A 26480-nucleotide genomic window follows, 5' to 3' on the forward strand; every position below is an offset into this window, starting at 1 on the left:
ACAATGAAAACTACAAGGAAGTGCAGGAAAGTAAGTTATTTGGGCATATGACGTCACCAGATGCTTTGGCCGTGTCTCCTGTCAAGTTGTTTGTGACTGGGGACGAATTGATAAGAATTTTAAATATGGCGGTGTTTCATAAAGATCCTTGCGGACTTATCTGTCTTTTCTTCACTTATTCTGCGGTGTTATACGCGGATTACTGTTTTGTCCAACACGTCGTTCGTCCAACCCTTACAGAAAGGTAAACTGTGCTAATATATTCGCTTTCATAACACGGTGATCGTACTGTTGATTGTAACATTTCTAAGTTTTATGCTTTTGTCCTCTTAGAAGAGTCGAATATATGTCTTCTTTGGTAAAACTGCTTCGGAAAAAGTATTGTCTGCATTGAAATAGTCGAGAGAGGGATTTAACAGACGTATAAGCTTAGTTTAAGTTTACCATTTACACTTGGCCTTTGGCAGTGTAACAGGATTGTAAGCTAGTATATGTTTTAATTCTCATGACTCTAAGAGAACTCCCTGGTTAAATTGTGAAATGCAATTGAATGTATCATAGATCATATTAGGTTAACTATATTGCTCAAGTTCATATTGGAAACTATTTACATATGATGCCAGTTTGGTTAAGTTTAGTTTTGTTATAAAAATAATCCAATATCGTGTTCTTGAAAATTTATTATGAAGAATACCATTCAGGCTACATTTATTCAACTATGGGGTATTGTAAGTTAGTAGGCGATCCGTGTGTTTTGCTGGGAATCTTCAAATCGGGTTGGTTCTCGCATCATTTCCATGCACTAATGCAACATGACCATGTGCGTATGTTGCCCTTGAAAGCAAAAATTTCTCTTTACTATAAAATTGTAAGGTATTGTAAGGTTTCTGCCTGTATATACATGTACTGTCTACTAGAAATCATTATTATATTTTAGAAAACAGTCCTAAGAAAATACACATATTGATTGGTTAAAAATCATGTTTCTACTAAACAATTAGATTATGAGCTTGAGATTTCTATCGCATGATAGTTGACGAGGGTGCAGCCCAAGTCGACTATCACGCATAGAAATCGAGAAGACCTCATCCAAACTTTTATCTAAAACCTCTTCACAGACACTTCGAAAATGCTAAGAAGCGGCCATCATTTTGTTAACAAGGGCTCACTGCTACGCTACTCACTATCTATCACAGAATAGATAGTGAGTAGCATAGCCAATCAGAGAACGGCATTCGTGATAGACCCCTAGTAGGTTTGTACTTAAACTTGATAGAAATACAGAACTAGCATGAACTGCTGACATGGTGATGCATGAGCAAAGAGAATTTACACTTTGACAATCGAAGTTAAGAAGTTGTTTTCCTTTTTTTCATCGTGCTGTTTTCTAAAAGAAATAGAAAATGTGTTCTCCGTGTTTCTATCGAGATATAGAAACACTCGTGAAAGTTTGGGAGAACTCAAAAAAGCTGTGGAAACACTCGCCTGCAGCTCATGTTCCCACAGCATTTCTCGTTCTCCCAAACTTCCACTCGTGTTTCTATAACTCGATAGAAACATGTACATGTTTTCTATTTCTTAAGTACAGTACCCTTATTTTCTGTGAGTGAAAGTTTAATTGCCTGTATCTCATTGACTTTTCGCTCACAGTCTAAAAATAAAGCTCTGTATCTAACTTTTGACTAATTAACACACTAACGTTTCAAATAAATAAGACCTGATAATAGTTAATATTACACAATCTTTAATGTTACTGAGAGTGTATTTTGTATCTTTCTTTTTGTACCCTGCAGCATCTGGGGCAGCTTACATGTCTGCATATTCAATGTGATTGTTCTTCTTCTTGCAATATCTCATATCAGAGCATCGTTTTCTGATCCAGGTGAGATGGAGCATGTTTATTCTTTGTGTGATTTTACAGCAGGCATTTGCCAAATTCATATTGGACCAGTTGGAAACTTGTCTTCAGATGGAAAACTTGTCTGAAAGGAATCCAGTAAAAGACAAGTTTCCTGTCTCAAATTTATTTGTCTACTTTTCTGTCCAAGTTGATGAGAAATTGGAACAGAAAACTGGTCTAAGACGGAATACTCTCTTAAATTCATACTGGATGTGAAAATCAGAATAAGATTCAATCATGATCTTTAAGGCAGTTTACCGTCCTTAAATCCATATAATTAGAAGGTACTCTGTCAAACAGAATTCTGCATGTAACTAGTTTTATGTCTTTAAATATGAATTTGGCTGTTGCTGGCCACAATAGCTCCTCACTACCTCCACCTTTCACCACTACCTCTCCCCCAAAGCAGTGTCAGTAGATCTTTTAATGGTTCTTAGGATGCTGGAATTGAAAGTAAAATGCTAATGATATTATTAGGGAAAAAGGGAAGAGAGAGACTCCTTTGATTAGTGTTACAATAAATCCCAACACGATTGCCAGCCAGCATAATCGGATTTGATTTGAAGTACATGTATTCAGGATAACCAGCATTGATATACTTCCCAGCAATTGTTTGTTCTAGCTTTCACTACTGTTTGGTTCTAGAAAATATCCATACCCACCCAAACGAGGGTCACTGGGAATTCCAAGAGGGAGGGGGCAGGGAGGGAATATTATTTTAAAGAAAAGCATGAATGAAAACTGGAATTTCCAGAGGGATGGGAAGGTTCAAACCAAAAACCCCTGCATGGGAGGGGAATCCATGGATGTTTTCTGGAACAAAACAATTTGTTGAAAAAGACCTGTAATTACACTGTATGAGGTTTTGTTAGACAAGTATGAAAACCGGATCAAACCATGAAAATTGCAGTGAGGTATTTCAATGCTGTTACCTCAAAATTTTCCTGAAGTCACTTAGGACTTAATTCCATGCACCCCATCAATTGATCTGTTTTGTTTACCTTAATTTAGGTGTGGTAGCACGACCTTCAACAAGTCTTGATTTCTCTGAAATAAATAAAGCAAAAACTATGCAAACTCAGGTAAACTCCCAGAATAAAAGAGTTTAGTAAGTCGAATTAAGTGAAGCCTCCGGACCTGATAATTCAAAGATGAATAATGCTATCAGCTTAATAAATCACGATCCAGTGGATAAATGTCAAAAAAAAAAATGCGCTATCCACTGGACAGTGACTTATCCACTTGACAGTGTTATCTATGTTTTGAACAACTAAGCTGAGATGTTTTTGATGTCTACCTTTTAGTCATGGTTGAAATTTCACAACTACTTATTACAGTAACTCCTCCTTGCTGTGCTTTTTGTACATTAACTTTTAGATAAAGAGCTTGATATTTTCTTGAACTGTTTCAGAATGAAAATGAATGGACAATATGTGCAAAATGTGAAGCATATCGTCCGCCAAGGGCACATCATTGCAGGTATGTCAGATGTTGCGATACAAACGAAGTCCAAAGTCAAGGCTATTGTGAATGATTTTGATTATATTTACCAGATGACACAGACATTTGAGTGCAGCATGCAGCAAAGTTACATCTATTCTGTATTAGTATAAATCTACTAGCGTTCTATCACGAATGCTGTTCTCTGATTGGCTACACTACTCACTATCTATTCTGTGATAGATAGCGAGTAGCATAGCAATGCGCCCTAGTCTACAAAATGACGGCGACTTCTTTTCGTTTTCGATGTGTCTGTGAAGAGGATTTAGATAACGTTTTGAACAACTAGTGGATTTATACTAAAACAATTAGATTATTCGCTCTCGATTTCTATGCGTGATAGTTGACTGGGGCTGCGCCCTCGTCAACTATCCTGCAATAGAAATCTTGAGCTCATAATCTAATTGTTTAATAGATTTCTTAACATGTTGCATTTTGCTATCTAGAATACAAAATAAGTTTTAAAAAAGTTGTGTTGCCTGAACAGACAAGCAAACAATTTTTGTTCTCAACAAGAAGAACTAGGTACACTTACATGTACTACTTGAGCAACATATTCCATTATTGATTAAAGTAATTTAATTAATAAACAATAATATTATATTCATCAGCTGTTATGTCCATTTTCAGGACATGTGGAAGGTGTATAAGGAAAATGGACCATCATTGTCCCTGGTTTGTGCACCTCACAATTTATTTTACTGCAATTAAACATAATTGAGTGTCCCTGAATTCTTGAAGCCTTCAATTTTGATAAATATATTTATCTTTTGTGAATTTGTAAATTTTTTATCTGTAAAAATCTTTTAGGATCAACAACTGTGTTGGAGAGGCCAATCAGAAGTATTTTGTTTTGTTTCTTTTTTACACAGGTTAGTAAACTATTTCAACAGTTCCTAAACTCTATGACAAAGTATGTCAGAAAAAAACGGCCTTTCTTTCAGTAGAGTTCAGTGGAGTTTGTAGATCTCTGTGGGTTTCAAACATGATTAGTTAACATGTACGACTGACCGGCCATGATTTAACAAAGTGAATGGATAGCTGCAATTAGCCTAAAAATATTGCATTGATCAATGCTTTTTTTGGCATCAATGCGCTTTTGTTGCATGGTTTGGCTTGACATGGCTCCCAGTTGTGTGTGAGAATTACTGTCTTAAGATATCTTTTTTTTTCCCATTTTGTAGGTCTTGCATCATTATATTGTATAATTCTCACTGCTGTGTCATGGACAATGGAGTGTCACGGTTGTTCTAGAGAGTATGAAAAGAGAACAAGATTGTGAGTATCCAGTTACTGGTAAAATGTTTGCTTTCAACATTGAACCGAAAAATTAACACTGCAAACTAAAAATTGACAACAGACACCTTTAAGCTAGTAACTGTTACTAACCGTGTTTATGAATTGTCTTGGCTATTTTTGTCTTTTACACTGAACCCCCTGATTGTTACACCGCAAATTATTTCCAAACATAGCCAGTTATCTAAGGGTAACAAAAAGGGGGCAGGTTATGATCCAGTTTCAGGCGCAAATTGCAACACAATTTGGGTCATATGTGCTTTTAGCTACTTTTACTAAAAGTTTTTTTTTCATAAATTCATGAACCATGTATGTATTTTAGTTGCTTTTCATGCGTCATGCACTAATTTTTGCCCTCATCACATTTCACACAACATCTCTCTTATTCCTACTGCCACCCTGATAGATACCAGTTTCTTATACTAACAATGGAAATTAATTTTTCAGAATCCATACTGTCATTTTGATGATTGAGGGCTGTCTCTTTGGTTTATTTGTTCTAGCCATGTTGTGTGACCAGGTATGTTTGTCACACAATCAGTCTTGTTTAACAAAATGTTTCAATCCAGGTCCGAGCGAGTCTTGGATTTCGTAATTCCCTCTTCCTTGATTTTCTCTCCTCCTTGAAAGTGTCAAACTTTGTGATTTAGGATACATACTGCTCTACATTTTGTACCAGATATTTACTTATAAAAAATTTGTATCAGTGACTGTAGTAGTATGTCAGTGATTTGGTGGCCTAAACGGTTAGCATTTTTAACTCTGGATCAAAAGCCCCAGGTTCGAGAACTGGCAGGGGTCATTTTGTGGTGTTCTTAGGCAAGACACTTTACTCTCAGTGCCTTTCCCCACTCAGGTTCATCTGACCAATCAACTGATAGTATGATAATCTGATCGCCTTTACAAGGCACTTGCATTAATTTGTCAGCGAGACTTTGTCTAACCTGGTAACAATCTAATGGATCCATGTTACTTTTATCACAATCTCAATTTAGTTCTCAGCCATAATGGGAGATCTTACAGCTGTAGAACATGTACAGAGACAGATCAGAACAAACCGTAAACCACGGACTGCTCTTTTGGCTGAAGTGTTTGGAAGAGGTGGGTGTTCCTCTGCCACTACTTAGCAAATGACATTGTCTTACAACAGAATTGTGATTTTTTTTTTCTTTTTTTTTTGTCAAGGTGGGGCAGAGGCTGGGACCAGCTCTCTTCGCATATTGCAACCCTTGATGCTAAATAATCTATTTATTTATGTGCATTATGGACCATGTTGCAGGATATTTCACCATGTTTTGATCTTTCTAATATTGCAGGCGGATTTTTCATCTGGTTCTGTCCGTGTTCTTCTCCTGCTAATCCCCAAAGATTAACAGCTTCAGAACGCTATAATGTCTAGCCCAGCTGGTAGTTAATGAGGTAGTGTTCTGTTATGATGAAGGGAAGCCATGCCACGTTGTACAGCAGGTGTTCATCTTTGTATTTGCTACATCATAAACCTGGAAGCTCACCACACTTGACATCCAGTTAAAAGACAGTTTCATGACGTGCAACCTGCTCAGCCCACTCTAAATCATTTTTGAAACCCAATCACACACTTCAACCTGAGCAGGAGCAGTTTAACTAGTATGTATGCATAAGGTCTGGTTTAGAAAAAAGCCTTGTATGGTCCCAGCTCTACCACATCTTACCTTTGACAGGTTTTAGTGTACAATTACTCATTTCCAAGGAAATGTTAATTAACACAACAATCTTTGTAACATCATTTTGCTAATTGGACTAAATATTAATCAGTGCACAGTTAACCAGATGATAAGCCAAAATTTCTAGTTATGATTTAACAATTAAGAACCAAAATGTTATTCTTTGGTCAACAATAAAATTGTTGTGATAAAAAAACGACAATGACCATAGGTCTGATGGAGGTCTTACCCACTCTCTAGTTTTCAGTTGGCAAATTCTGCTGTTATGATGGACAACAGCACAAAATGCAACCAATGCAAGTTCATTTTTGTTGGTTCTTTAGCTTAATTTCAGTTGCGATGAAAAGCAAAGTATATTTTAATGATGTCAGCAATGATTGCCTAAATTTATGGTTAAATAACAACATTGATAAAAGCCTTATTTAGTTTTCAACATATATGATGTTGTCAGTAGCTTTTTTGAAATGGTATTGTGTGTAGTACTAAGTGCAAAATGATATTTATAATATGTTACACCTGGGCGTTTCACACGAGTTAACCTGTATTACCTGAAAAAAATTCCCTTCCTATTATTATTTAAATTTTAAAGAAGCGCCAATACTAACACAAGATATCTAAACAATCGACCAATGCGCTATCAGCATACTTTTAAATTGATGAAGTTGGGATGGCTTTTACTTGCATAAACATTGTAAAAAGACTTGAAATTGCCCAATATTTAATTGGAAAAATTAGTTTCTTCTATGACCACAATCAAAACTAGACAAGAGCATGCAAACGAAACCCTACTTCAGACCAAAACGGTTTAAAAGCCCATACGTGTCTAGCTTTTGAAAGGGTGTACCTTGTCCAACACACCCAAAAGTTATCAAATTAACATGAATAAGAGGAAAAATTGTTATGGCTAAACAAAGTCAGTTATTTTTTAGTTGAAACATACTGATAAATTTTAACTATCTTTTATTTTTGTTAAATTAACCTTGTTCAGTCATTTTGGGGTAAAAATGATTGTGCACTGGATCAGTTGGGTTCACTTGAAGGAGATAGTTCTTGCATACGTTTTTTAAAAACACAAAGGCATCCTGTGAAAGTGACTAAATCTCTTCTTTCAGTTGATATAATGTAATTATCATGTTCATTAATGTTGCATGGGGATGCCTACGTTGCTGCAAAATGTTTTGTGTATATGTTATTTGAAACTGGCAACTCTGTTACCTTAAACCTTTAGTATTTTGTTTAGCTTTATTTAATTAACTAATAAAGTTAATCCAAGAATTAAGATTCTTAACCAAATTTGTAGTGATGACAGTATGGTTTCTTTAGAACGGTTTGCATTGTCCTGTGCAACTGTCATTTATTATATTTAGTTTAAATGTCTTAATATCAAATTTCCCTCCTTGACAGTTGCACAAAATGTGCCTAGTTTGGAACCATTATAAAATCACTACGGCTTTTCCAATGGTGGATTTATATTAAGTGAGACTTGATCTATATTCAGTGTTTCTTCCATTGGTAAACTTACTTTAGTAGTGTGTCTTTGTGTATTAAAATGACAACAGTACAAATGTATTTAAAAAAATGTTTAACAAATGTGTTTTGAAAAAGCTTATGAACTGTGTTTCTGGCCAGAGTTCGCAATGTAAAGAAATGCTGAGGTGAAAATTTCTTCGTTTTATTTTGCGACTATCAACGGGTCACGAAATATATTTTTTCGTTGTATGTTGTAAAAGAACTTTATGAGACTTGACTTTAAAACACACACAATCACACAACAATTTAACGGGTCATCAAATATCTGATGGTCTAAAAGGAATTATTCAAGCAAGAAAATGACTAGTTGAGCTTTTCTTTTAGACAAGAGAAAGTTGCTGTGCTAACAGTGTAGTCATGTAAACAAGATGGCCGTAAGAAAGGGTTCTACTGTATAAAATAAAGTTTAAAGTATAAGCTGTATGAGCTTATTGTCACCCATGTTGTGACCTTAGTGTCCAGTTTTTGTCTGTAGAAAAAAAAATAGAAATTCGCCTTCATTGTTCGTAAATAGTGAATAACGCATTCTCTATACTAGTTGTACAGCTGTAACTATCATAAAGAGAACAATATGAAAGGTTTTGATGTTTAAATTTATGTTCGTCAGCAGTAAATAAGTATTTATTTTGTAAGAAAATTCATTTGATGTTAATTTAGTCATAAATACAACGAACGGTGCGAAGAGGATCTCACCTGTAAAGTGCTATCATTAAAATTACTTAACTTACTTTTGATTCTGCTCGGTCTGTTTTGTGGTAAAGGTTTATTTAAGCACCTGGATCACATGTCTTCCTCTGTGTGTGCACACCAAATGGATGGCAAACGTTTGGTTTCTTTGAGCGCTCGATAAACCCTCTAGCTTTTGCAAACCACGACGGCGACGCCTTTACGAGAACGTCACCGAACAAAAGGTTTAATGAGCTGAAAAATGGCTGTGCACGTGCGTTATAAATCTTTGTACATTTCTTTGCCGTCCTCTGCAAAACAACAACGTGAAATGGCAAAATTTTGCGTATTTTTGAGAACGCGAACGACGGTGGCTAATGTTTGGTATTTTCATTTGGAATTGAATGCTGGTATAACACTTGTAGCTTGAGCAAGTTCAAAGCTCAAAAAAGATTTGATAAGTCAAATCCAAGTGTTCAAAATTCAGTGTTTGGTCGGTGTAATATTCTAGAGCCAATAAACCAGCCAAAACTCGAGAATGCAACTCTATTTTAATTCAAGCGACTGACAACGTGATTCATCCGACCGAAGTATTGGAAAACTACTGGAGGAGCGGTTACACAGCTCAACATTCTACAGTCAGCCAGATCTTGACTACGGCCCTGTATTCTACACTACGCCGGAGAAAATAATTGGAAACACAGCTTTTTTTCTACGGTTAGGCCTATCGTCCACACTAATCCGTCACGAAAACGGAGCCCTTCAAACCGGAGGAATTTGAAAACGCCGGCTTTTCGTTTTAGCGTGTACTAAATTTCCCTTCCCATGATTTCCCTGCCCGAGTTTTCCTCAAACACAAATCCAAAATGGCCGGTGATTATTGCGTTTTCAAATTTCTCCGGGGTAGTCTGGACGGAAAACATTTGCTACGTTTTCAAAGTGAAAACGCCTAAAACTTCTAAAATTGGCAGCTGAGGGCCAAATCCATACATTGGCAATTCATGATTTGGCAAGATAAATCTTGAAACTGAGAAGATTTCAAGTCTGAAAATTGACGATTTGTAAAGACAAATCATAAAATTCATTTTTCCGCGATTTTGTGTGTTGTGACAATCTTCTGCCGCGGTCTCTTGGATCAATTACAGGAGTTACAAAAAAAATTAAAGAGAAATATGCACATGCTGCTAGCACCAATTTTATTTATGCCCAAATCAAAACACTGAGTTCTACATTAATCCTTCTACTAAATCAAATCAGGTTACTGCAGTAGCTTGTGAGATCAACCCATCACTAGGATACACAGCCTCCGAGGTGAAGATTAACATTCTGACCGTTTTTACTGCACCAGAATGTATCCCATGGCTTTCATGTGCTTGTCTCCATTATCTGCCGAGTGTATGGCCTCGTTTCCACAAGTGTTGGTATCATCGTATTTCCCTCCGGTACCGAAACCAATTCTGGAGTCACAGCTGTAGCAGTCATTCTCATTGTTGCCAAGGATACCAATCCTCGCTTTTGCATGGGATGGCTCTTCTCCGGCCACATTAAACCCTTCTTTGTTGCAATTGGTCTGTAAGGAAGCCTGTGAACCAATCAGCGACTTCCATGTGTTACGACCCAGTGAGGTGGCGCGGTAATGGCCGTCAGCGATCAGTGAGTACAGAGAATTGGCGTTCACGCTGATACGGGTGAACTTGATCTGATGACCAATCTTCATGCCCACACAAATCTGCGAAAATGGCGTATTCCAGTAGGTTGGTAACTTGGTTTCGTCAAAGTCGAACCCAGTCTGCCCTCCTCGTCGGTTGAACTCGGTCTTGCTGGTCCAGTAGTCAGAATCGTAGTGGAAGTTTGACTAGCAAAGAAAGTAGTAAAACATTAATTGTCAAATTATCAGGTAGCACAAGATAATTTTTTTCCTGTCAATTTAATTATCTTTTGTTCCTACAGCGTACTTTACTTCCTTTGATCTCCCTTTCAATGAACGTTCTCGAATAAAAGGGTTTCTGATCGACGTAACGTGGAAAGTACGTTTTCAGTCGGGGAGGGATTGAATACTAGTAATGCCAGGGCACTGGGAACCATGGGATTTGCCTGGAGACAAGCGCCTCAAACTGACGTTGAAACCGCCATAAAATGTTATATTTTTATCGCTCTTTGCTACTTCATGATCGGTTCTGGCAATCATTCCGTAGAAACACCTTTTTACTAACAGATGTATGACAAAGTCACCAGTTCGCGTTTCTTATAATATGCCTTTCGGTGTATTTGTTACCTTGTGGCCGTCAATTTTCATGACCAGCGTCCACCCCCCACCTCCGCATCCTTCAATACTCGTCATGTGACAGTAGACAGGAACTTTTCCAACGTCAGTCTGGAGGGTATAAGCCTTATTTCCTCTAGACCTAATGCATGAATCAAATACGGTCAATATCGAAAACTTAGTTGGGGATAAGTCCATTGAATAAAACAAGAAAGGTCAAACAACAACTGCACTGAGACATTTTGTCAAGTGACTTCGGTCATCAAAAACCACGTGACATTTGATATTTTCTTCGCTCGAGAAAGGCGCCGTGAAGGTTCCGGAAATTCGCAGTAGTTTAACTTTTGATTCTGCTTTGGAAATAGTTTAGTAAGAAACAACTGATTATGAAAGTTTCAAAACGAAAGGTTGCGCCTAGAAGCCTTGAAAGATGCATAGAATTTATTTAATCAATTACTTACTTCTGATTCCGGTAAATATCTCTACAAGAGGTGTAGGATAAGCCTGTGTGAGAAATTGCAACAAGAATCGTTGTCAAATTGATTGAAGTAAAGCGAATAAAGCCCTCAACGCTTGCTGCCTGTTGTGCCATCACTCGTGTATCAGTTCAGATAACACAAAACTGGAAAACATGAAGGATGCAATACTGTACCACTTGGATTCAAGAGACCCAGTCCATGAGCAATCGCCTTGATATCGGCCTGAAGTTTATCCATCTTTGCTGTTAATGTCTTGATGCCTCGGGCACAGCTGTCTTGTTGAGTTGTTTCAGTCGCTTCGATGGCGAAACCGAACGCCAGGATAAACCAGAAGAGCGCAAAAACCCGAGCTTTCATCCAAGAGTCCATTGTAAGGGTAAAGCGGTTCAGACCACAGTTTAATGAAGACGACCGGCTTCAGCCCAGTGTAACAGTACTCGCAGCTCGATTGAGTGTACTTTCCGTATCACTTTTCGGTCTTAATTTGATACCCACGGCACCCTCGGGGGAGGGGGGGGGGAACTCCCTTACATGGGTGATATAGATATGTGCGGCCCCAAAGGGTAGGGTTTTAACCGTTTTGGTAAGAAATAGGGTATCGATTTCGGCCATCATGGTCTCAAATAGGGTATCGAGGTTTTGGTCAGGTCATAAATAGGGTAGGGAGATTCGCGGATTTTGGTTTTTAGTTTTAGGCAGGAGCCTGTTTTAGGGTAAGGGTTTTGGGAAGCGGACCACACATCCCCATCCAATTATTCCGGAGAAACCCCCCCCCCTCGCGGGGGGGCTACGGAATCAACTCAGTTTGATTTCAAGAGGAATAGCATGATAGGAATGCGGAGAAAAGAGCTTCGAAGAAACACTCGTTCCTTCAATAAATTTCGAAGCACGTTTTTTCATCATCAACTGAGGTGTTTCTCCTTTGTTTGTTTTGTCTTGTTTTTTTGGATGTAATCCTGTAAATACAGCAAAGTTCTACATTTTTCAAAACATTTTGAAGCGGAGCTACGTGCCATACGTCGTTCATAGGTCACCCAGCGGGCCTGGGTCATGGACAAAGCCATTGCATGAGGAAGTTTGACAAGATTTACTTCTAAAGCTCAACTTTGCGAGTCTTGCAGATGACCAAGTAAAAACAGGTTTTAAAACACTTTCGCGGAAACGCAGGATGTCTCTTTGGATCTGTTGCTACAATTTTCAGGGGTTTTTGGTTTCGACATAATTTTCTCGCTGGTAGATAAAGATCATACTAATCTCTTAGACGTCTGACGTGTAAATTGAAAAGTTCCGTTTGCTTCTGAACATGAAAGTGCACGTCCCTCTGGTGTTTATTTATTGTTGAAACTCCATATTTCCGAACCGCTCAATTTCGATTAATTAGAATTCCCGAAAGGCGTGCACTTTATCGGTCAATGTTATGACGTGTTAAAATTTTCTCTCCAGACTAGTTACGAGAACTAACGAACTTTTTCACCTAGAGTATTATAAAAGCAATCACGCAGCTCTGGGTCTTGGTTGGTTCCCTTACTCTTACTACGAAGACAACACGAAACCTTTCCAAGCTTTACCCGAGCGTTTCCCGAAATAACGACAATTTCCGAAAGCTTCCGATTTCGGGTTGATCCGATGCAATGCCGCTACGACCAGCATAACATGTGAAAATACAACCACCATCTGTTGCTGAACAACTACTATAATAAACGTATAGCGGAAGAAGTGGAGATGTTCTTCACCACAGGCAGTAGTGTCTTTACTAAAGTTGTCATGGCGCGTTGCTTCAGGGCGCAAAATAACGAATCGCACGCCACGTCCATGATAATCGTTACGTTACGTTACGTTACATAGCTATAGCTAAACGACGAAGATGGACATCTCCTATGATTTCGTTCGCTGGCACGAATTAATAGCAAGATTAGAAGAGTATTGAAAAAAAAAAACTGATTCATAATCATTTTATATTGAGGACGGCAAGGATGGCGAAGTCGACAAAGCGCTCGGCGCCTTTTCACAATTTACCTCAGGTTGTCGACTTCAACTAGTTTTCCAGTTTTCTTTCCGGGATATGAAGGTAATATAAATGTCAATTGCCAAAACAGCTACACGTAGTTCAGAGTGAGTAGATTTCTAAAACCTAAATTTCAGCCTCAAAACAACTACAAACAACTTGCATATTCAATAAGTGAACTTTAATGAGGTCTTCTTTCTCAAACATCAACCAAGGCCCTTGCGTCCATTCACTAAATATCGAATCTACATCTAAACATTTGCTCTTTAATGGTTCTTTTTCACAAATCCCCGACAACTTTTCATCGCGTATACATCATAAATTACAAGTGTCAAGAAGAGGCTAATGATTCGAATCAATAAATTAAGTGTCAAGACAAAAGCCTTCTACTGCTGCGGGTAGAAGTAGTAAAAGCCGCCGGGATAAAATACCTGAGGGGCTTGCGTGTACGGAATGGGGTTCACGAACTGCCCCTGTTGCGCAACATAACCCCCCGGCATCGCTTGATCCCCGTGGGAACCGACCGGAACATACCCCTGACTATTAGTCATATTTCCAGAAGCTGAGTGCGGGCGAGGAGGGAGATTACTCGCGTGACCACTCGCGTGGTTACTCGCGTGGTTCTGACTCCCCATCCCAACGTGCTGAGTAGGATTCAGCGTTCGACCAGACGACGTCATGAGGGACAGCAGATGCTGGTTGCCGTGGTTACTAAGAGGTTGTAAGACTGAGGGGTGGAGGGGTTGTTTCAAGGCCTGTTTTTTGTGTCCGAGAGGAGAGAGATGGGCATCACTGTGGTGTTGAAGAATGTGGTTCTGGTTGTTAAACAGTGGTTGTTGTTCCATCTTGTTGGGTTTTTTGTTCGACTGAATGATGGCTGAGGTTGGATCCGTCTTGACAAATCCATTCCCTGGTGTCTGAAAGTTTCCACCCGACCATCTTGTACCTGCGACACACAAAACACAAAAATGATGATCAGTGTTTTGGACTCAGGCCGCAGTGAAACAGAGGCCATGAATGGTATATAAAGGTCCGCGTCGCGTACATATGAAAAAGAAAAATATATTTTGAATCATATATAAACATACCATGCAGTAGCTTTAACCGTGGGCCCTGCAAGCAAGATGAGACAAGTTAGTTATGATTAACAAATTCCACCAATAGAAAACTCTCAAAAACAGAAAACGCACAGAATCAACGAAAGGGTTACAAGTTTGTCAAAAACCTTAGGAATGCCGAGATTTTCCAAATCCTCCTCCACCATCTGAGAGAGCTGAACGCCGTCGATGCCATGCTCCTGAAACGGGTACACAAAATATCATTAGGCAAATAGTATTGTTTTAATGATTCATTTTAAGGATTAAGACAAAATCCGATAGAAAATCGAGCAATTTCAGCTTTTAGTGGACAAAAATCTGGTACCAGAATAACTTGAAGTATTTCACAGTCCTTTTTACATTTTCTTAAAGCTAAAGATATAAATAGCTGCCTGAAATAACACCGAAAACAATTTCCCATGGGAACGAGAGAAAATAAATTTCAAAGTTCTGAGAAATTGTGCAAGCACAGGTAATATTTCATCATCAGTTTCATTTCACCAGTACTTTCAAGTGTTTCATGCGAAGTTCAACATTTGTTTTCGACGCTTGGTGTTGCTAGAAATAATATTTTTTAGACGATACAAGGTTTTTGGCCACTTGTTACTCGAACTTCTGGTGGATTCCGTCTTAAGGATTCATCCAACCGATTTTATTTCCCTATTACTGAAGGTTTCCGGTTTGGAAGGATGGCGTTTAACAATTCGCCCTTTAAGATTGATTGCTAACATTAAAATCTTCTCTTATCTTGACCAATCCTGTTACCTTTCGGATTAATATTACTTCTTGGATGTTTTTGAAGTTTTATTCTGTTTGAAGATAACTTTATACCTTACAAAACGTGATTCGATATAGCATATATTACTTAATTTTGTGTCACGGTTTTAACATCGCAGTAATCCTTAAATCGCAGCAAACTTCAAAAAATATATTGTTCATCAAGGTAGTAAGACGCAATTATAAACCCCCAAAAATAGCAAGGATGGTTAAAACTGAGAAAGATTAAGACGGCTTACAAACCAATTTAAGCTACATTTTTCAACCATACCTCAAACAATGGTACGTATTTTTCCAGTCCTAGTCGCTGCAGTAGTTGGTTGATCTCTGAATTGCTGCTCGTGGGGGCCGCTGTTCGCGCCAGTTCTCCCTCATCGTCAATCCAGGTGGGTAACCCCGTGTCATGCGAGAATATTGTTGCCAAGGATGTGCAGGGATTCTGTTCTCGCCACCACCAGACTGCGAAAGATCAACAATAGAACGTCTCGGCTGTGCAGGCAGATTCTCATTCCACCCGGTGGAGGGCTCACTGCTGCTTAAAGAGCGTGGACTTCTCTGCTTGGAAGCCCAAGACCGTACGGCGAAATCATCAACAGAGGGGCGGCCTCCCAAACGAAGTCCAAAGTCAAGGCTATTGTGAATAATTTTGATTATATTTACCAGATGACACAGACATTTGAGTGCAGCATGCAGCAAAGTTACATCTATTCTGTATTAGTATAAATCTACTAGCGTTCTATCACGAATGCTGTTCTCTGATTGGCTACGCTACTCACTATCTATCCTGTGATAGATAGCGAGTAGCGTAGCAATGCGCCCTAGTCAACAAAATGACGGCGACTTCTTTTCGTTTTCGATGTGTCTGTGAAGAGGATTTAGATAACGTTTTGAACAACTAGTGGATTTATACTAAAACAATTAGATTATTCGCTCTCGATTTCTATGCGTGATAGTTGACTGGGGCTGCACCCTCGTCAACTATCCCGCAATAGAAATCTTGAGCTCATAATCTAATTGTTTAATAGATTTCTTAACATGTTGCATTTTGCTATCTAGAATACAAAATAAGTTTTAAAAAAGTTGTGTTGCCTGAACAGACAAGCAAACAATTTTTGTTCTCAACAAGAAGAACTAGGTACACTTACATGTACTACTTGAGCAACATATTCCATCATTGATTAAAGTAATTTAATTAATAAACAATAATATTATATTCATCAGCTGTTATGTTCATTTTCAGGACATGTGGAAGGTGTATAAGGAAAATGGACCATCATTGTCCCTGGTTTGTGCACCTCACAATTTATTTTACTGCAATTAAACATAATTGAGTGTCCTTGAATTCTTGAAGCCTTCAATTTTGATAAATATATTTATCTTTTGTGAATTTGTAAATTTTTTATCTGTAAAAATCTTTTAGGATCAACAACTGTGTTGGAGAGGCCAATCAGAAGTATTTTGTTTTGTTTCTTTTTTACACAGGTTAGTAAACTATTTCAACAGTTCCTAAAGTCTATGACAAAGTATGTAAGAAAAAACAGCCATTCAGTAGAGTTCGGTGGAGTTTGTAGATCTCTATGGGTTTCAAACATGATTAGTTAACATGTATGACTGACCGGCCATGATTTAACAAAGAGATTAGTGAATGAATAGCTGCAATTAGTCTAAAAATATTGTATTGATCAATGCTTTTTTTGGCATCAATGCGCTTTTGTTGCATGGTTTGGCTTGACATGGCTCCCAGTTGTGTGTGAGAATTACTGTCTTAAGATATCTTTTTTTTCCCATTTTGTAGGTCTTGCATCATTATATTGTATAATTCTCACTGTTGTGTCATGGACAATGGAGTGTCACGGTTGTTCTAGAGAGTATGAAAAGAGAACAAGATTGTAAGTATCCAGTTACTGGTAAAATGTTTGCTTTCAACATCGAACTGAAAAATTGACACTGCAAACTAAAAATTGACAAAAGACACCTCTAAGCTAGTAACTGTTACTAACCGTGTTTATGAATTGTCTTGGCTATTTTTGTCTTTTACACTGAACCCCCTGATTGTTACACCGCAAATTATTTCCAAACATAGCCAGTTATCTAAGGGTAACAAAAAGGGGGGAGGTTATGATCCAGTTTCAGGCACAAATTGCAACACAATTTGGGTCATATGTGCTTTTAGCTACTTTTACCAAAAGTTTTTTTTCATAAATTCATGAATCATGTATGTATTTTAGTTGCTTTTCATGCGTCATGCACTAATTTTTGCCCTCATCACATTTCACACAACATCTCTCTTATTCCTACTGCCACCCTGATAGATACCAGTTTCTTATACTAACAATGGAAATTAATTTTTCAGAATCCATACTGTCATTTTGATGATTGAGGGCTGTCTCTTTGGTTTATTTGTTCTAGCCATGTTGTGTGACCAGGTATGTTTGTCACACAATCAGTCTTGTTTAACAAAATGTTTCAATCCAGGTCCGAGTGAGTCTTGGATTTCATAATTCCCTCTTCCTTGATTTTCTCTCCTCCTTGAAAGTGTCAAACTTTGTGATTTAGGATACATACTGCTCTACATTTTGTACCAGATATTTACTTATAAAAAATTTGTATGAGTGACTGTAGTAGTATGTCAGTGATTTGGTGGCCTAAACGGTTAGCATTTTGAGCTCTGGATCAAAAGCCCCAGGTTCGGGAACTGGCAGGGGTCATTTTGTGGTGTTCTTAGGCAAGACACTTAACTCTCATAGTGCCTTTCCCCACTCAGGTTCATCTGACCAATCAACTGATAGTACGATAATCTGATCGCCTTTACAAGGCACTTGCATTAATTTGTCAGCGAGACTTTGTCTAGCCTGGTAACAGTCTAATGGATCCCAGTTACTTTTATCACAATCTTTATTTAGTTTTCAGCCATAATGGGAGATCTTACAGCTGTAGAACATGTACAGAGACAGATCAGAACAAACCGTAAACCACGGACTGCTCTTTTGGCTGAAGTGTTTGGAAGAGGTGGGTGTTCCTCTGCCACTACTTAGCAAATGACATTGTCTTAAAACAGAAGCGTGATTTTTTTTTCTTTTTTTGAAAAAAGAGCTGAGTCCCAAAAACGGTTTGCATTTACAATTATAATGATGTGATTGTAATGTAGCGACCTGCTCAGTATTTCTCCTCAATGGAATGCAGTGTTTGTCAAGGTGGGGCAGAGGCTGGGACCAGCTCTCTTCACATATTGCAACCCTTGATGCTAAATAATCTGTTTGTTTATGTGCATTATGGACCATGTTGCAGGATATTTCACCATGTTTTGATCTTTCTAATATTGCAGGCGGATTTTTCATCTGGTTCTGTCCGTGTTCTTCTCCTGCTAATCCCCAAAGATTAACAGCTTCAGAACGCTATAATGTCTAGCCCAGCTGGTAGTTAATGAGGTAGTGTTCTGTTATGATGAAGGGAAGCCATGCCACGTTGTACAGCAGGTCTTCATCTTTGTATTTGCTACATCATAAACGTGGAATCTCACCACACTTGACATCCAGTTAAAAGACAGTTTCATGACACGCAACCTGCTCAGCCCACTCTAAATCGTTTTTGAAACCCAATCACACACTTCAACCTGAGCAGGAGCAGTTTAACTAGTATGTATGCATATTAAGGTCTGGTTTAGAAAAAAGCCTTGTATGGTCCCAGCTCTATCACATCTTACCTTTGACAGGTTTTAGTGTACAATTACTCATTTCCAAGGAAATGTTAATTAACACAACAATCTTTGTAACATCATTTTGCTAATTGGACTAAATATTAATCAGTGCACAGTTAACCAGATGATAAGCCAAAATTTCTAGTTATGATTTAACAATTAAGAACCAAAATGTTATTCTTTGGTCAACAATAAAATTGTTGTGATAAAAAAACGACAATGACCATAGGTCTGATGGAGGTCTTACCCACTCTCCAGTTTTCAGTTGGCAAATTCTGCTGTTATGATGGACAACAGCACAAAATGCAACCAATGCAAGTTCATTTTTGTTGGTTCTTTAGCTTAATTTCAGTTGCGATGAAAAGCAAAGTATATTTTAATGATGTCAGCAATGATTGCCTAAATTTATGGTTAAATAACAACATTGATAACAACAGTGTAGTTTTCAACATATATGATGTTGTCAGTAGCTTTTTTGAAATGTTATTGTGTGTAGTACTAAGTGCAAAATGATATTTATAATATGTTACACCTAGGCGTTTCACACGAGTTAACCTGTATTACCTGAAAAAAATTCCCTTCCTATTATTATTTAAATTTTAAAGAAGCACCAATACTAACACAAGATATCTAAACAATCGACCAATGCGCTATCAGCATACTTTTAAATTGATGAAGTTGGGATGGCTTTTACTTGCATAAACATTGCAAAAAGACTTGAAATTGCCCAATATTTAATTGGAAAAATTAGTTTCTTCTATGACCACAATCAAAACTAGACAAGAGCATGCAAACGAAACCCTACTTCAGACCAAAACGGTTTAAAAACCCATACGTGTCTAGCTTTTGAAAGGGTGTACCTTGTCCAACACACCCAAAAGTTATCAAATTAACATGAATAAGAGGAAAAATTGTTATGGCGAAACAAAGTCAGTTATTTTTTAGTTAAAACATACTGAGAAATTTTAACTATCTTTTATTTTTGTTAAATTAACCTTGTTCAGTCATTTTGGGGTAAAAATGATTGTGCACTGGATCAGTTAGGTTCACTTGAAGGAGATAGTTCTTGCACACGTTTTTTAAAAACACAAAGGCATCCTGTGAAAGTGACTAAATCTCTTCTTTCAGTTGATATAATGTAATTATCATGTTCATTAATGTTGCATGGGGATGCCTACGTTGCTGCAAAATGTTTTGTGTATATGTTATTTGAAACTGGCAACTCTGTTACCTTAAACCTTTAGTATTTTGTATAGCTTTGTTTAATTAACTAATAAAGTTAATCCAAGAATTAAGATTCTTAACAAAATTTGTAGTAATGACAGTATGGTTTCTTTAGAACGGTTTGCATTGTCCTGTGCAACTGTCATTTATTATATTTAGTTTAAATGTCTTAATATCAAATTTCCCTCCTTGACAGTTGCACAAAATGTGCCTAGTTTGGAACCATTATAAAATCACTACGGCTTTTCCAATGGTGGATTTATATTAAGTGAGACTTGATCTATATTCAGTGTTTCTTCCATTGGTAAACTTACTTTAGTAGTGTGTCTTTGTGTATTAAAATGACAACAGTACAAATGTATTTTAAAAAATGTTTAACAAATGTGTTTTGAAAAAGCTTATGAACTGTGTTTCTGGCCAGAGTTCGCAATGTAAAGAAATGCTGAGGTGAAAATTTCTTCGTTTTATTTTGCGACTATCAACGGGTCACGAAATATATTTTTTTCGTTGTACATGTATGTTGTAAAAGAACTTTATGAGACTTGACTTTAAAGGCTGGTTTTCACTAGAACATAAGCACAAGCACAAGCATAAGCATAAGCACAAGTGAAAACAGCCGCGACATAAACATAACTCATAAGCATAAGCGGAAACACAAGAAGAACGAACCCACTTATTTGTCTTGCGTAGTTTTCACTAGTGACGCGCTCGACATAAGCGTAAGCATAAGCACAAGAAAAACGGAACTGTTCGTTTTTCTTGTGTTTATGCTTATGGTTATGTCGAGCGCGTTGCTAGTGAAAACTGCACAAGGCAAATAAGTGGGTTCGTTCTTCTTATGTTTCAGCTTATACTTATGTTTATGTCGCGGCTGTTTTCATTCGTGCTTATGCTTATGCTTATGCTTGTGCTTGTGCTTATGCTCTAGTGAAAACCAGCCTTTAACACAGTCACACAACAATTTAACGGGTCACCAAATATCTGATGGTCTAAAAGGAATTATTCAAGCAAGAAAATGACTAGTTGAGCTTTTCTTTTAGACAAGGGAAAGTTGCTGTACTAAAAATGTAGTCATGTAAACAAGATGGCCGTAAGAAAGGGTTCTACTGTATAAAATAAAGTTTAAAGTATAAGCTGTATGAGCTTATTGTCACCCATGTTGTGACCTTAGTGTCCAGTTTTTGTCTGTAGAAAAAAAAATAGAAATTCGCCTTCATTGTTCGTAAATAGTGAATAACGCATTCTCTATACTAGTTGTACAGCTGTAACTATCATAAAGAGAACAATATGAAAGGTTTTGATGTTTAAATTTATGTTCGTCAGCAGTAAATAAGTATTTATTTTGTAAGAAAATTCATTTGATGTTAATTTAGTCATAAATACAACGAACGGTGCGAAGAGGATCTCACCTGTAAAGTGCTGTCATTAAAATTACTTACTTTTAATTCTGCTTGGTCTGTTTTGTGGTAAAGGTTTATTTAAGCACCTGGATCACGTGTCTTCCTCTGTGTGTGCACACCAAATGGATGGCAAACGTTTGGTTTCTTTGAGCGCTCGATAAACCCTCTAGCTTTTGCAAACCACGACGGCGACGCCTTTACGAGAGCGTCACCGAACAAAAAGTTTAATGAGCTGAAAAATGGCTGTGCACGTGCGTTATAAATCTTTGTACATTTCTTTGCCGTCCTCTGCAAAACAACAACGTGAAATGGCAAAATTTTGCGTATTTTTGAGAACGCGAACGACGGTGGCTAATTTTCGGTATTTTCATTTGGAATTGAACGCTGGCATAACACTTGTAGCTTGAGCAAGTTCAAAGCTCAAAAAAGATTTGATAAGTCAAATCCAAGTGTTCAAAATTCAGTGTTTGGTCGGTGTAATATTCTAGAGCCAATAAACCAGCCAAAACTCGAGAACGCAACTCTATTTTAATTCAAGCGACTGACGTGTTTCATCCGACCGAACTATTGGAAAACTACTGGAGGAGCGGTTACACAGCTCACAACATTCTACAGTCAGCCAGATCTTGACTACGGCCCTGTATTCTACACTACGCCGGAGAAAATAATTGGAAACACAGCTTTTTTCTACGGTTAGGCCTATCGTCCACACCAATCCGTCACGAAAACAAAATGGCCGGTGATTATTGCGTTTTCAAATTTCTCCGGCGTAGTCTGGACGGAAAACATTTGCTACGTTTTCAAAGTGAAAACGCCTAAAACTTCTAAAATTGGCAGCTGAGGGCCAAATCCATACATTGACAATTCATGATTTGGCAAGATAAATCTTGAAACTGAGAAGATTTCAAGTCTGAAAGTTGACGATTTGTAAAGACAAATCATAAAATTCATTTTTCCGCGATTTTGTGTGTTGTGACAATCTTCTGCCGCGGTCTCTTGGATCAATTGCAGGAGTTACAAAAAAATTAAAGAGAAATATGCACATGCTGCTAGCACCAATTTTATTTATGCCCAAATCAAAACCTGAGTTCTACATTAATCTTCGTACTAAATCAAATCAGGTCACTACAGTAGCTTGTTAATCAACCCATCACCAGGACAGACAGCCAGATTAACATTCTGAACGTTTTACTGCACCAGAATGTATCCCATGGCTTTGATGTGCTTGTCTCCATTATCTCCCAAGTATCTGGCCTCGTTTCCACAAGTGTTGGCATCATCGTGTTTCCCTCCGGTACCGAAACCAATTCTCGAGTCACAGCTGTTGCAGTCATTCTCGTTGTTACCAACGACACCAATCCTTGCTTTTGCGTTAGATAGCTCGTTTCCTGCCACATTAAACCCTTCTCTGTTGCAATTGGTCTGCAAGGAAGCCTGTGGACCAATCAGCGACTTCCACGTGTTACGACCCAGTGAGGTGGCGCGGTAATGGTCGTCAGCGATCAGTGAATACAGAGAATTGGCGTTCACGCTGATACGGGTGAACTTGATCTGATGACCAATCTTCATGCCCACACAAATCTGAGAAAATGGCGTATTCCAGTAGGTTGGTAACTTGGTTTCGTCAAAGTCGAACCCAGTCTGCCCTCCTCGCCGGTTGAACTCGGTCTTGCTGGTCCAGTAGTCAGAATCGTAGTGGAAGGTTGACTAGGAAAGAAAGTAGTAAAACACTGCTTGTCAAATTAGCAATTAGCTCAGGATTATATATCATTGTTCTGTCAGTTTTTCTTATCTTAGACTACGAGTAGTCTCTCAAGTCGCTTAGTCCGTCGGGCGTGACCGTAAATAAACGGCGAGGAAAAAATGGCCGAGTGAAATCCTGGGGGTGAGCTCAGCCCCAAAAGTTTGCGCAGCCACTTTTTTCTCGCGGTTTTCTTTCGCATCACGCACGACGGACTAAGCGACTCGAGGGACTACTCGTAGTCTAAGTCTGATCTCTTTTATTTTTGGTTACTTCTTGACCCCCTTCGATCTCTCATTCAATGAACGTTCTAAACATATTTTCATCACCTTGCATACGGTGGCTGCGCCCGCAGTACGAGCGACAGTCTGTTAACTTACATTGACGTCGGGACAGTAAAGTTTTCCCGCCTACTGAATCCTGATTGGTCAATTCAAATTTCCGGCGCGCCAGCTGTATGCAAGGCACTCTTTGCCACTTCATGATTTCTGGCAATCATTCCGTAGGAACACCTGTTTACTAACAGATGTATGACAAGGTCACCAGATCGCGTTTCTATAATATGCCTTTGGTGTATTTATTACCTTGTGGCCGTCAATTTTCATGACCAGCGTCCACCCCCCACCTCCGCATCCTTCAATGCTCGTCATGTGACAGTAGACAGGAACTTTTCCAACGTCAGTCTGGAGGGTATAAGCCTTATTTCCTCGAGACCTAATGCATGAATCAAATACGGTAAATATCGAAAACTTAGCCCAGGGATAAGTCCATTGAATAAAACAAGAAAGGTCAAACAACAACTGTACTGAGACATTTTGTCACGTGACTTAGGTCATAAAAAAAACCACGTGATATTTGATATTTTCTTCGCTCGAGAAAGGCGCCGTGAAGGTTCCGGAAATTCGCAGTAGTTTAACATTTCGACTCTGCTTTGGAAACAGTTTAGTTAGAAACAACTGATCATGAAAGTTTTAAAACGAAAGGTTGCGCCTAAAAGCCTTGAAAGATGCACAGAATTTATTTAATCAATTACTTACTTCTGGTTTCGGTAAATATCTCTACAAGAGGTGTAGGATAAGCCTGTGTGAGAAATTGCAACAAGAATCTGTGTCAAATTGATTAAAGTAAAGCGAATAAAGCCCTGAAAGCTTGGTACCTGTTTTGCCATCACTCGTGTATCAGTTCAGATAACACAAAGCTTTAAAACATGAAGGATGCGATACTGTACCACTTGGATTCAAGAGACCCAGTCCATGAGCAATCGCCTTGATATCGGCCTGAAGTTTATCCATCTTTGCTGTTAATGTCTTGATGCTTCGGGCACAGCTGTCTTGTTGAGTTGTTTCAGTCGCTTCGATGGCGAAACCGAATGCCAGGATAAACCAGAAGAGCGCAAAAACCCGAGCTTTCATCCAAGAGTCCATTGTAAGGGTAAAGCGGTTCAGATCACAGTTTAATGAAGACGACCGACTTCAGCCCAGTGTAACAGTACTCGCAGCTCGGTTGAGTGTACTTTCCGTATCACTTTTCAGTCTTAATTTGATACCTACGGCACCCTCGGGGGAGGGGGGGGAAAGTCCCTTACATGGGTGATATAGATATGTGCGGCCCCAAAGGGTAGGGTTTTAACCGTCTTGGTAAGAAATAGGGTATCGATTTCGGCCATCTCGGTCTCAAATAGGTTATGGAGGTTTTGCTCAGGTCATAAATAGGGCAGGGAGATTTGCGGATTTTGGATTTTAGTCTTAGGGTAAGGGTTTTGGGAAGCGGACCACACTTCCCCATCCAATTATTCCGGAGAACTCCCCCCCCCCCCTCGGGGGGGGCTACGGAATCAACTCAGTTTGATTTCAAGAGGAATAGCATGATCGGAATGCGGAGAAAAGAGCTTCGAAGAAACACTCGTTCCTTCAATGAATTTGGAAGCACGTTTTTTCATCATCAACTGAGGTGTTTCTCCTTTGTTTGTTTTGTCTTGTTTTTTTTGGATGTAATCCTGTAAATACAGCAAAGTTCTACATTTTTCAAAACATTTTGAAGCGGAGCTACGTGCCATACGTCGTTCATAGGTCACCCAGCGGGCCTGGGTCATGGACAAAGCCATTGCATGAGGAAGTTTGACAAGATTTACTTCTAAAGCTCAACTTTGCAAGTCTTGCAGATGACAAAGTAAAAACAGGTTTTAAAACACTTTCGCGGAAACGCAGGATGTCTCTTTGGATCTGTTGCTAGAATATTCAGGGGTTTTTGCTTTCGACATAATTTTCTCGCTGGCAGATAAAGATCATACTAATCTCTTAGACGTCTGACGTGTAAATTGAAAAGTTCCGTTTGCTTCTGAACATGAAAGTGCACGTCCCTCTGGTGTTTATTTATTGTTGAAACTCCATATTTCCTAACCGCTCAATTTCGATTAATTAGAATTCCCGAAAGGCGTGCACTTTATCGGTCAATGTTATGACGTGTTAAAATTTTCTCTCCAGTCTAGTTACGAGAACTAACGAACTTTTTCACCTAGAGTATTATAAAAGCAATCACGCAGCTCTGGGTCTTGGTTGGTTCCCTTACTCTTTCTACAAAGACAACACGAAACCTTTCCAAGCTTTACCCGAGCGTTTCCCGAAATAACGACAATTTCCGAAAGCTTCCGATTTCGGGTTGATCCGATGCAATGCCGCTACGACCAGCATAACATGTGAAAATACAACCACCATCTGTTGCTGAACAACTACTATAATAAACGTATAGCGGAAGAAGTGGAGATGTTCTTCACCACAGGCAGTAGTGTCTTTACTAAAGTTGTCATGGCGCGTTGCTTCAGGGCGCAAAATAACGAATCGCACGCCACGTCCATGATAATCGTTACGTTACGTTACGTTACATAGCTATAGCTAAACGACGAAGATGGACATCTCCTATGATTTCGTTCGCTGGCACGAATTAATAGCAAGATTAGAAGAGTATTGAAAAAAAAACTGATTCATAATCATTTTATATTGAGGACGGCAAGGATGGCGAAGTCGACAAAGCGCTCGGCGCCTTTTCACAATTTACCTCAGGTTGTCGACTTCAACTAGTTTTCCAGTTTTCTTTCCGGGATATGAAGGTAATATAAATGTCAATTGCCAAAACAGCTACACGTAGTTCAGAGTGAGTAGATTTCTAAAACCTAAATTTCAGCCTCAAAACAACTACAAACAAC

At 38.5% G+C, this 26480-nt stretch overlaps 5 protein-coding genes across 6 annotated transcripts; 2 read left to right on the forward strand and 3 right to left on the reverse strand.

Annotated features, from left to right (window-relative positions):
- Positions 1-32: 32 nt before the first annotated feature.
- On the forward strand, positions 33-8656 carry LOC110041431 (palmitoyltransferase ZDHHC3-like). Its single transcript, XM_089293757.1, has 10 exons — positions 33-244; positions 1794-1882; positions 2912-2982; positions 3312-3379; positions 4031-4075; positions 4211-4272; positions 4585-4678; positions 5144-5216; positions 5692-5797; positions 6013-8656. Exons 1-10 carry the CDS (start codon positions 48-50, stop codon positions 6093-6095), a joined length of 888 nt encoding a protein of 295 aa, XP_089149883.1. The 5' UTR covers positions 33-47; the 3' UTR covers positions 6096-8656.
- Positions 8657-9774: 1118 nt separating this feature from the next.
- On the reverse strand, positions 9775-11798 carry LOC110063841 (putative skeletal organic matrix protein 5). Its single transcript, XM_020770837.2, has 4 exons — positions 11511-11798; positions 11320-11362; positions 10871-11000; positions 9775-10450 (listed from the first exon to the last, which is right to left on the reverse strand). The coding sequence occupies exons 1-4, from the start codon at positions 11704-11706 to the stop codon at positions 9932-9934; spliced, it is 888 nt and encodes a 295-aa protein (XP_020626496.2). The 5' UTR covers positions 11707-11798; the 3' UTR covers positions 9775-9931.
- A 1703-nt stretch (positions 11799-13501) lies between these two features.
- On the reverse strand, positions 13502-15616 carry LOC149109777 (uncharacterized). The gene is made up of 4 exons (XM_089293238.1): positions 15488-15616; positions 14568-14639; positions 14431-14455; positions 13502-14288 (listed from the first exon to the last, which is right to left on the reverse strand). The coding sequence occupies exons 2-4, from the start codon at positions 14604-14606 to the stop codon at positions 13729-13731; spliced, it is 624 nt and encodes a 207-aa protein (XP_089149364.1). The 5' UTR covers positions 14607-14639; positions 15488-15616; the 3' UTR covers positions 13502-13728.
- A 3-nt stretch (positions 15617-15619) lies between these two features.
- LOC149109778 (palmitoyltransferase ZDHHC3-like) lies at positions 15620-21324 on the forward strand. 2 transcript variants are annotated; one of them, XM_089293236.1, is made up of 7 exons: positions 15620-15852; positions 16457-16501; positions 16637-16698; positions 17012-17105; positions 17570-17642; positions 18120-18225; positions 18542-21324. In XM_089293236.1, the coding sequence occupies exons 1-7, from the start codon at positions 15620-15622 to the stop codon at positions 18622-18624; spliced, it is 696 nt and encodes a 231-aa protein (XP_089149362.1). In that variant the 3' UTR covers positions 18625-21324. The 2 variants fall into 2 exon arrangements, with proteins under 2 accessions (XP_089149362.1, XP_089149363.1); XM_089293237.1 differs by lacking the exon at positions 15620-15852 and adding an exon at positions 15921-16351.
- Positions 21325-22581: 1257 nt separating this feature from the next.
- LOC149109779 (putative skeletal organic matrix protein 5) lies at positions 22582-24790 on the reverse strand. The gene is made up of 4 exons (XM_089293235.1): positions 24507-24790; positions 24316-24358; positions 23863-23992; positions 22582-23244 (listed from the first exon to the last, which is right to left on the reverse strand). The coding sequence occupies exons 1-4, from the start codon at positions 24700-24702 to the stop codon at positions 22726-22728; spliced, it is 888 nt and encodes a 295-aa protein (XP_089149361.1). The 5' UTR covers positions 24703-24790; the 3' UTR covers positions 22582-22725.
- Positions 24791-26480: the final 1690 nt, after the last annotated feature.

This window comes from Orbicella faveolata, unplaced genomic scaffold (genome assembly GCF_042242905.1).
Source record: "Orbicella faveolata isolate gen_17 unplaced genomic scaffold, um_ofav_v1 contig_25, whole genome shotgun sequence".
NCBI lineage: Eukaryota > Metazoa > Cnidaria > Anthozoa > Scleractinia > Merulinidae > Orbicella > Orbicella faveolata.

Coding starts and splice junctions, on each gene's coding strand:
- LOC110041431 (XM_089293757.1), top strand. CDS start 48: ATGACGTCACCAGATGCTTTGGCCGTGTCTCCTGTCAAGTTGTTTGTG. Junction 1,883..2,911: donor AGCATCGTTTTCTGATCCAG/GTGAGATGGAGC, acceptor ACCTTAATTTAG/GTGTGGTAGCACGACCTTCA. Junction 4,076..4,210: donor ATGGACCATCATTGTCCCTG/GTTTGTGCACCT, acceptor AAAATCTTTTAG/GATCAACAACTGTGTTGGAG.
- LOC149109778 (XM_089293236.1), top strand. CDS start 15,620: ATGCGAGAATATTGTTGCCAAGGATGTGCAGGGATTCTGTTCTCGCCA. Junction 15,853..16,456: donor AGTCCAAAGTCAAGGCTATT/GTGAATAATTTT, acceptor GTTCATTTTCAG/GACATGTGGAAGGTGTATAA. Junction 18,226..18,541: donor GGCTGAAGTGTTTGGAAGAG/GTGGGTGTTCCT, acceptor CTAATATTGCAG/GCGGATTTTTCATCTGGTTC.
- LOC149109777 (XM_089293238.1), bottom strand. CDS start 14,606: ATGGTGGAGGAGGATTTGGAAAATCTCGGCATTCCTAAG. Junction 14,456..14,567: donor AAAATCTCGGCATTCCTAAG/GTTTTTGACAAA, acceptor TCTTGCTTGCAG/GGCCCACGGTTAAAGCTACT. Junction 14,289..14,430: donor ACGGTTAAAGCTACTGCATG/GTATGTTTATAT, acceptor TGTGTGTCGCAG/GTACAAGATGGTCGGGTGGA.
- LOC110063841 (XM_020770837.2), bottom strand. CDS start 11,706: ATGGACTCTTGGATGAAAGCTCGGGTTTTTGCGCTCTTCTGGTTTATC. Junction 11,363..11,510: donor GGGTCTCTTGAATCCAAGTG/GTACAGTATTGC, acceptor TTTCTCACACAG/GCTTATCCTACACCTCTTGT. Junction 10,451..10,870: donor TGAAAATTGACGGCCACAAG/GTAACAAATACA, acceptor TTTCTTTGCTAG/TCAAACTTCCACTACGATTC.
- LOC149109779 (XM_089293235.1), bottom strand. CDS start 24,702: ATGGACTCTTGGATGAAAGCTCGGGTTTTTGCGCTCTTCTGGTTTATC. Junction 24,359..24,506: donor GGGTCTCTTGAATCCAAGTG/GTACAGTATCGC, acceptor TTTCTCACACAG/GCTTATCCTACACCTCTTGT. Junction 23,245..23,862: donor TGAAAATTGACGGCCACAAG/GTAATAAATACA, acceptor TTTCTTTCCTAG/TCAACCTTCCACTACGATTC.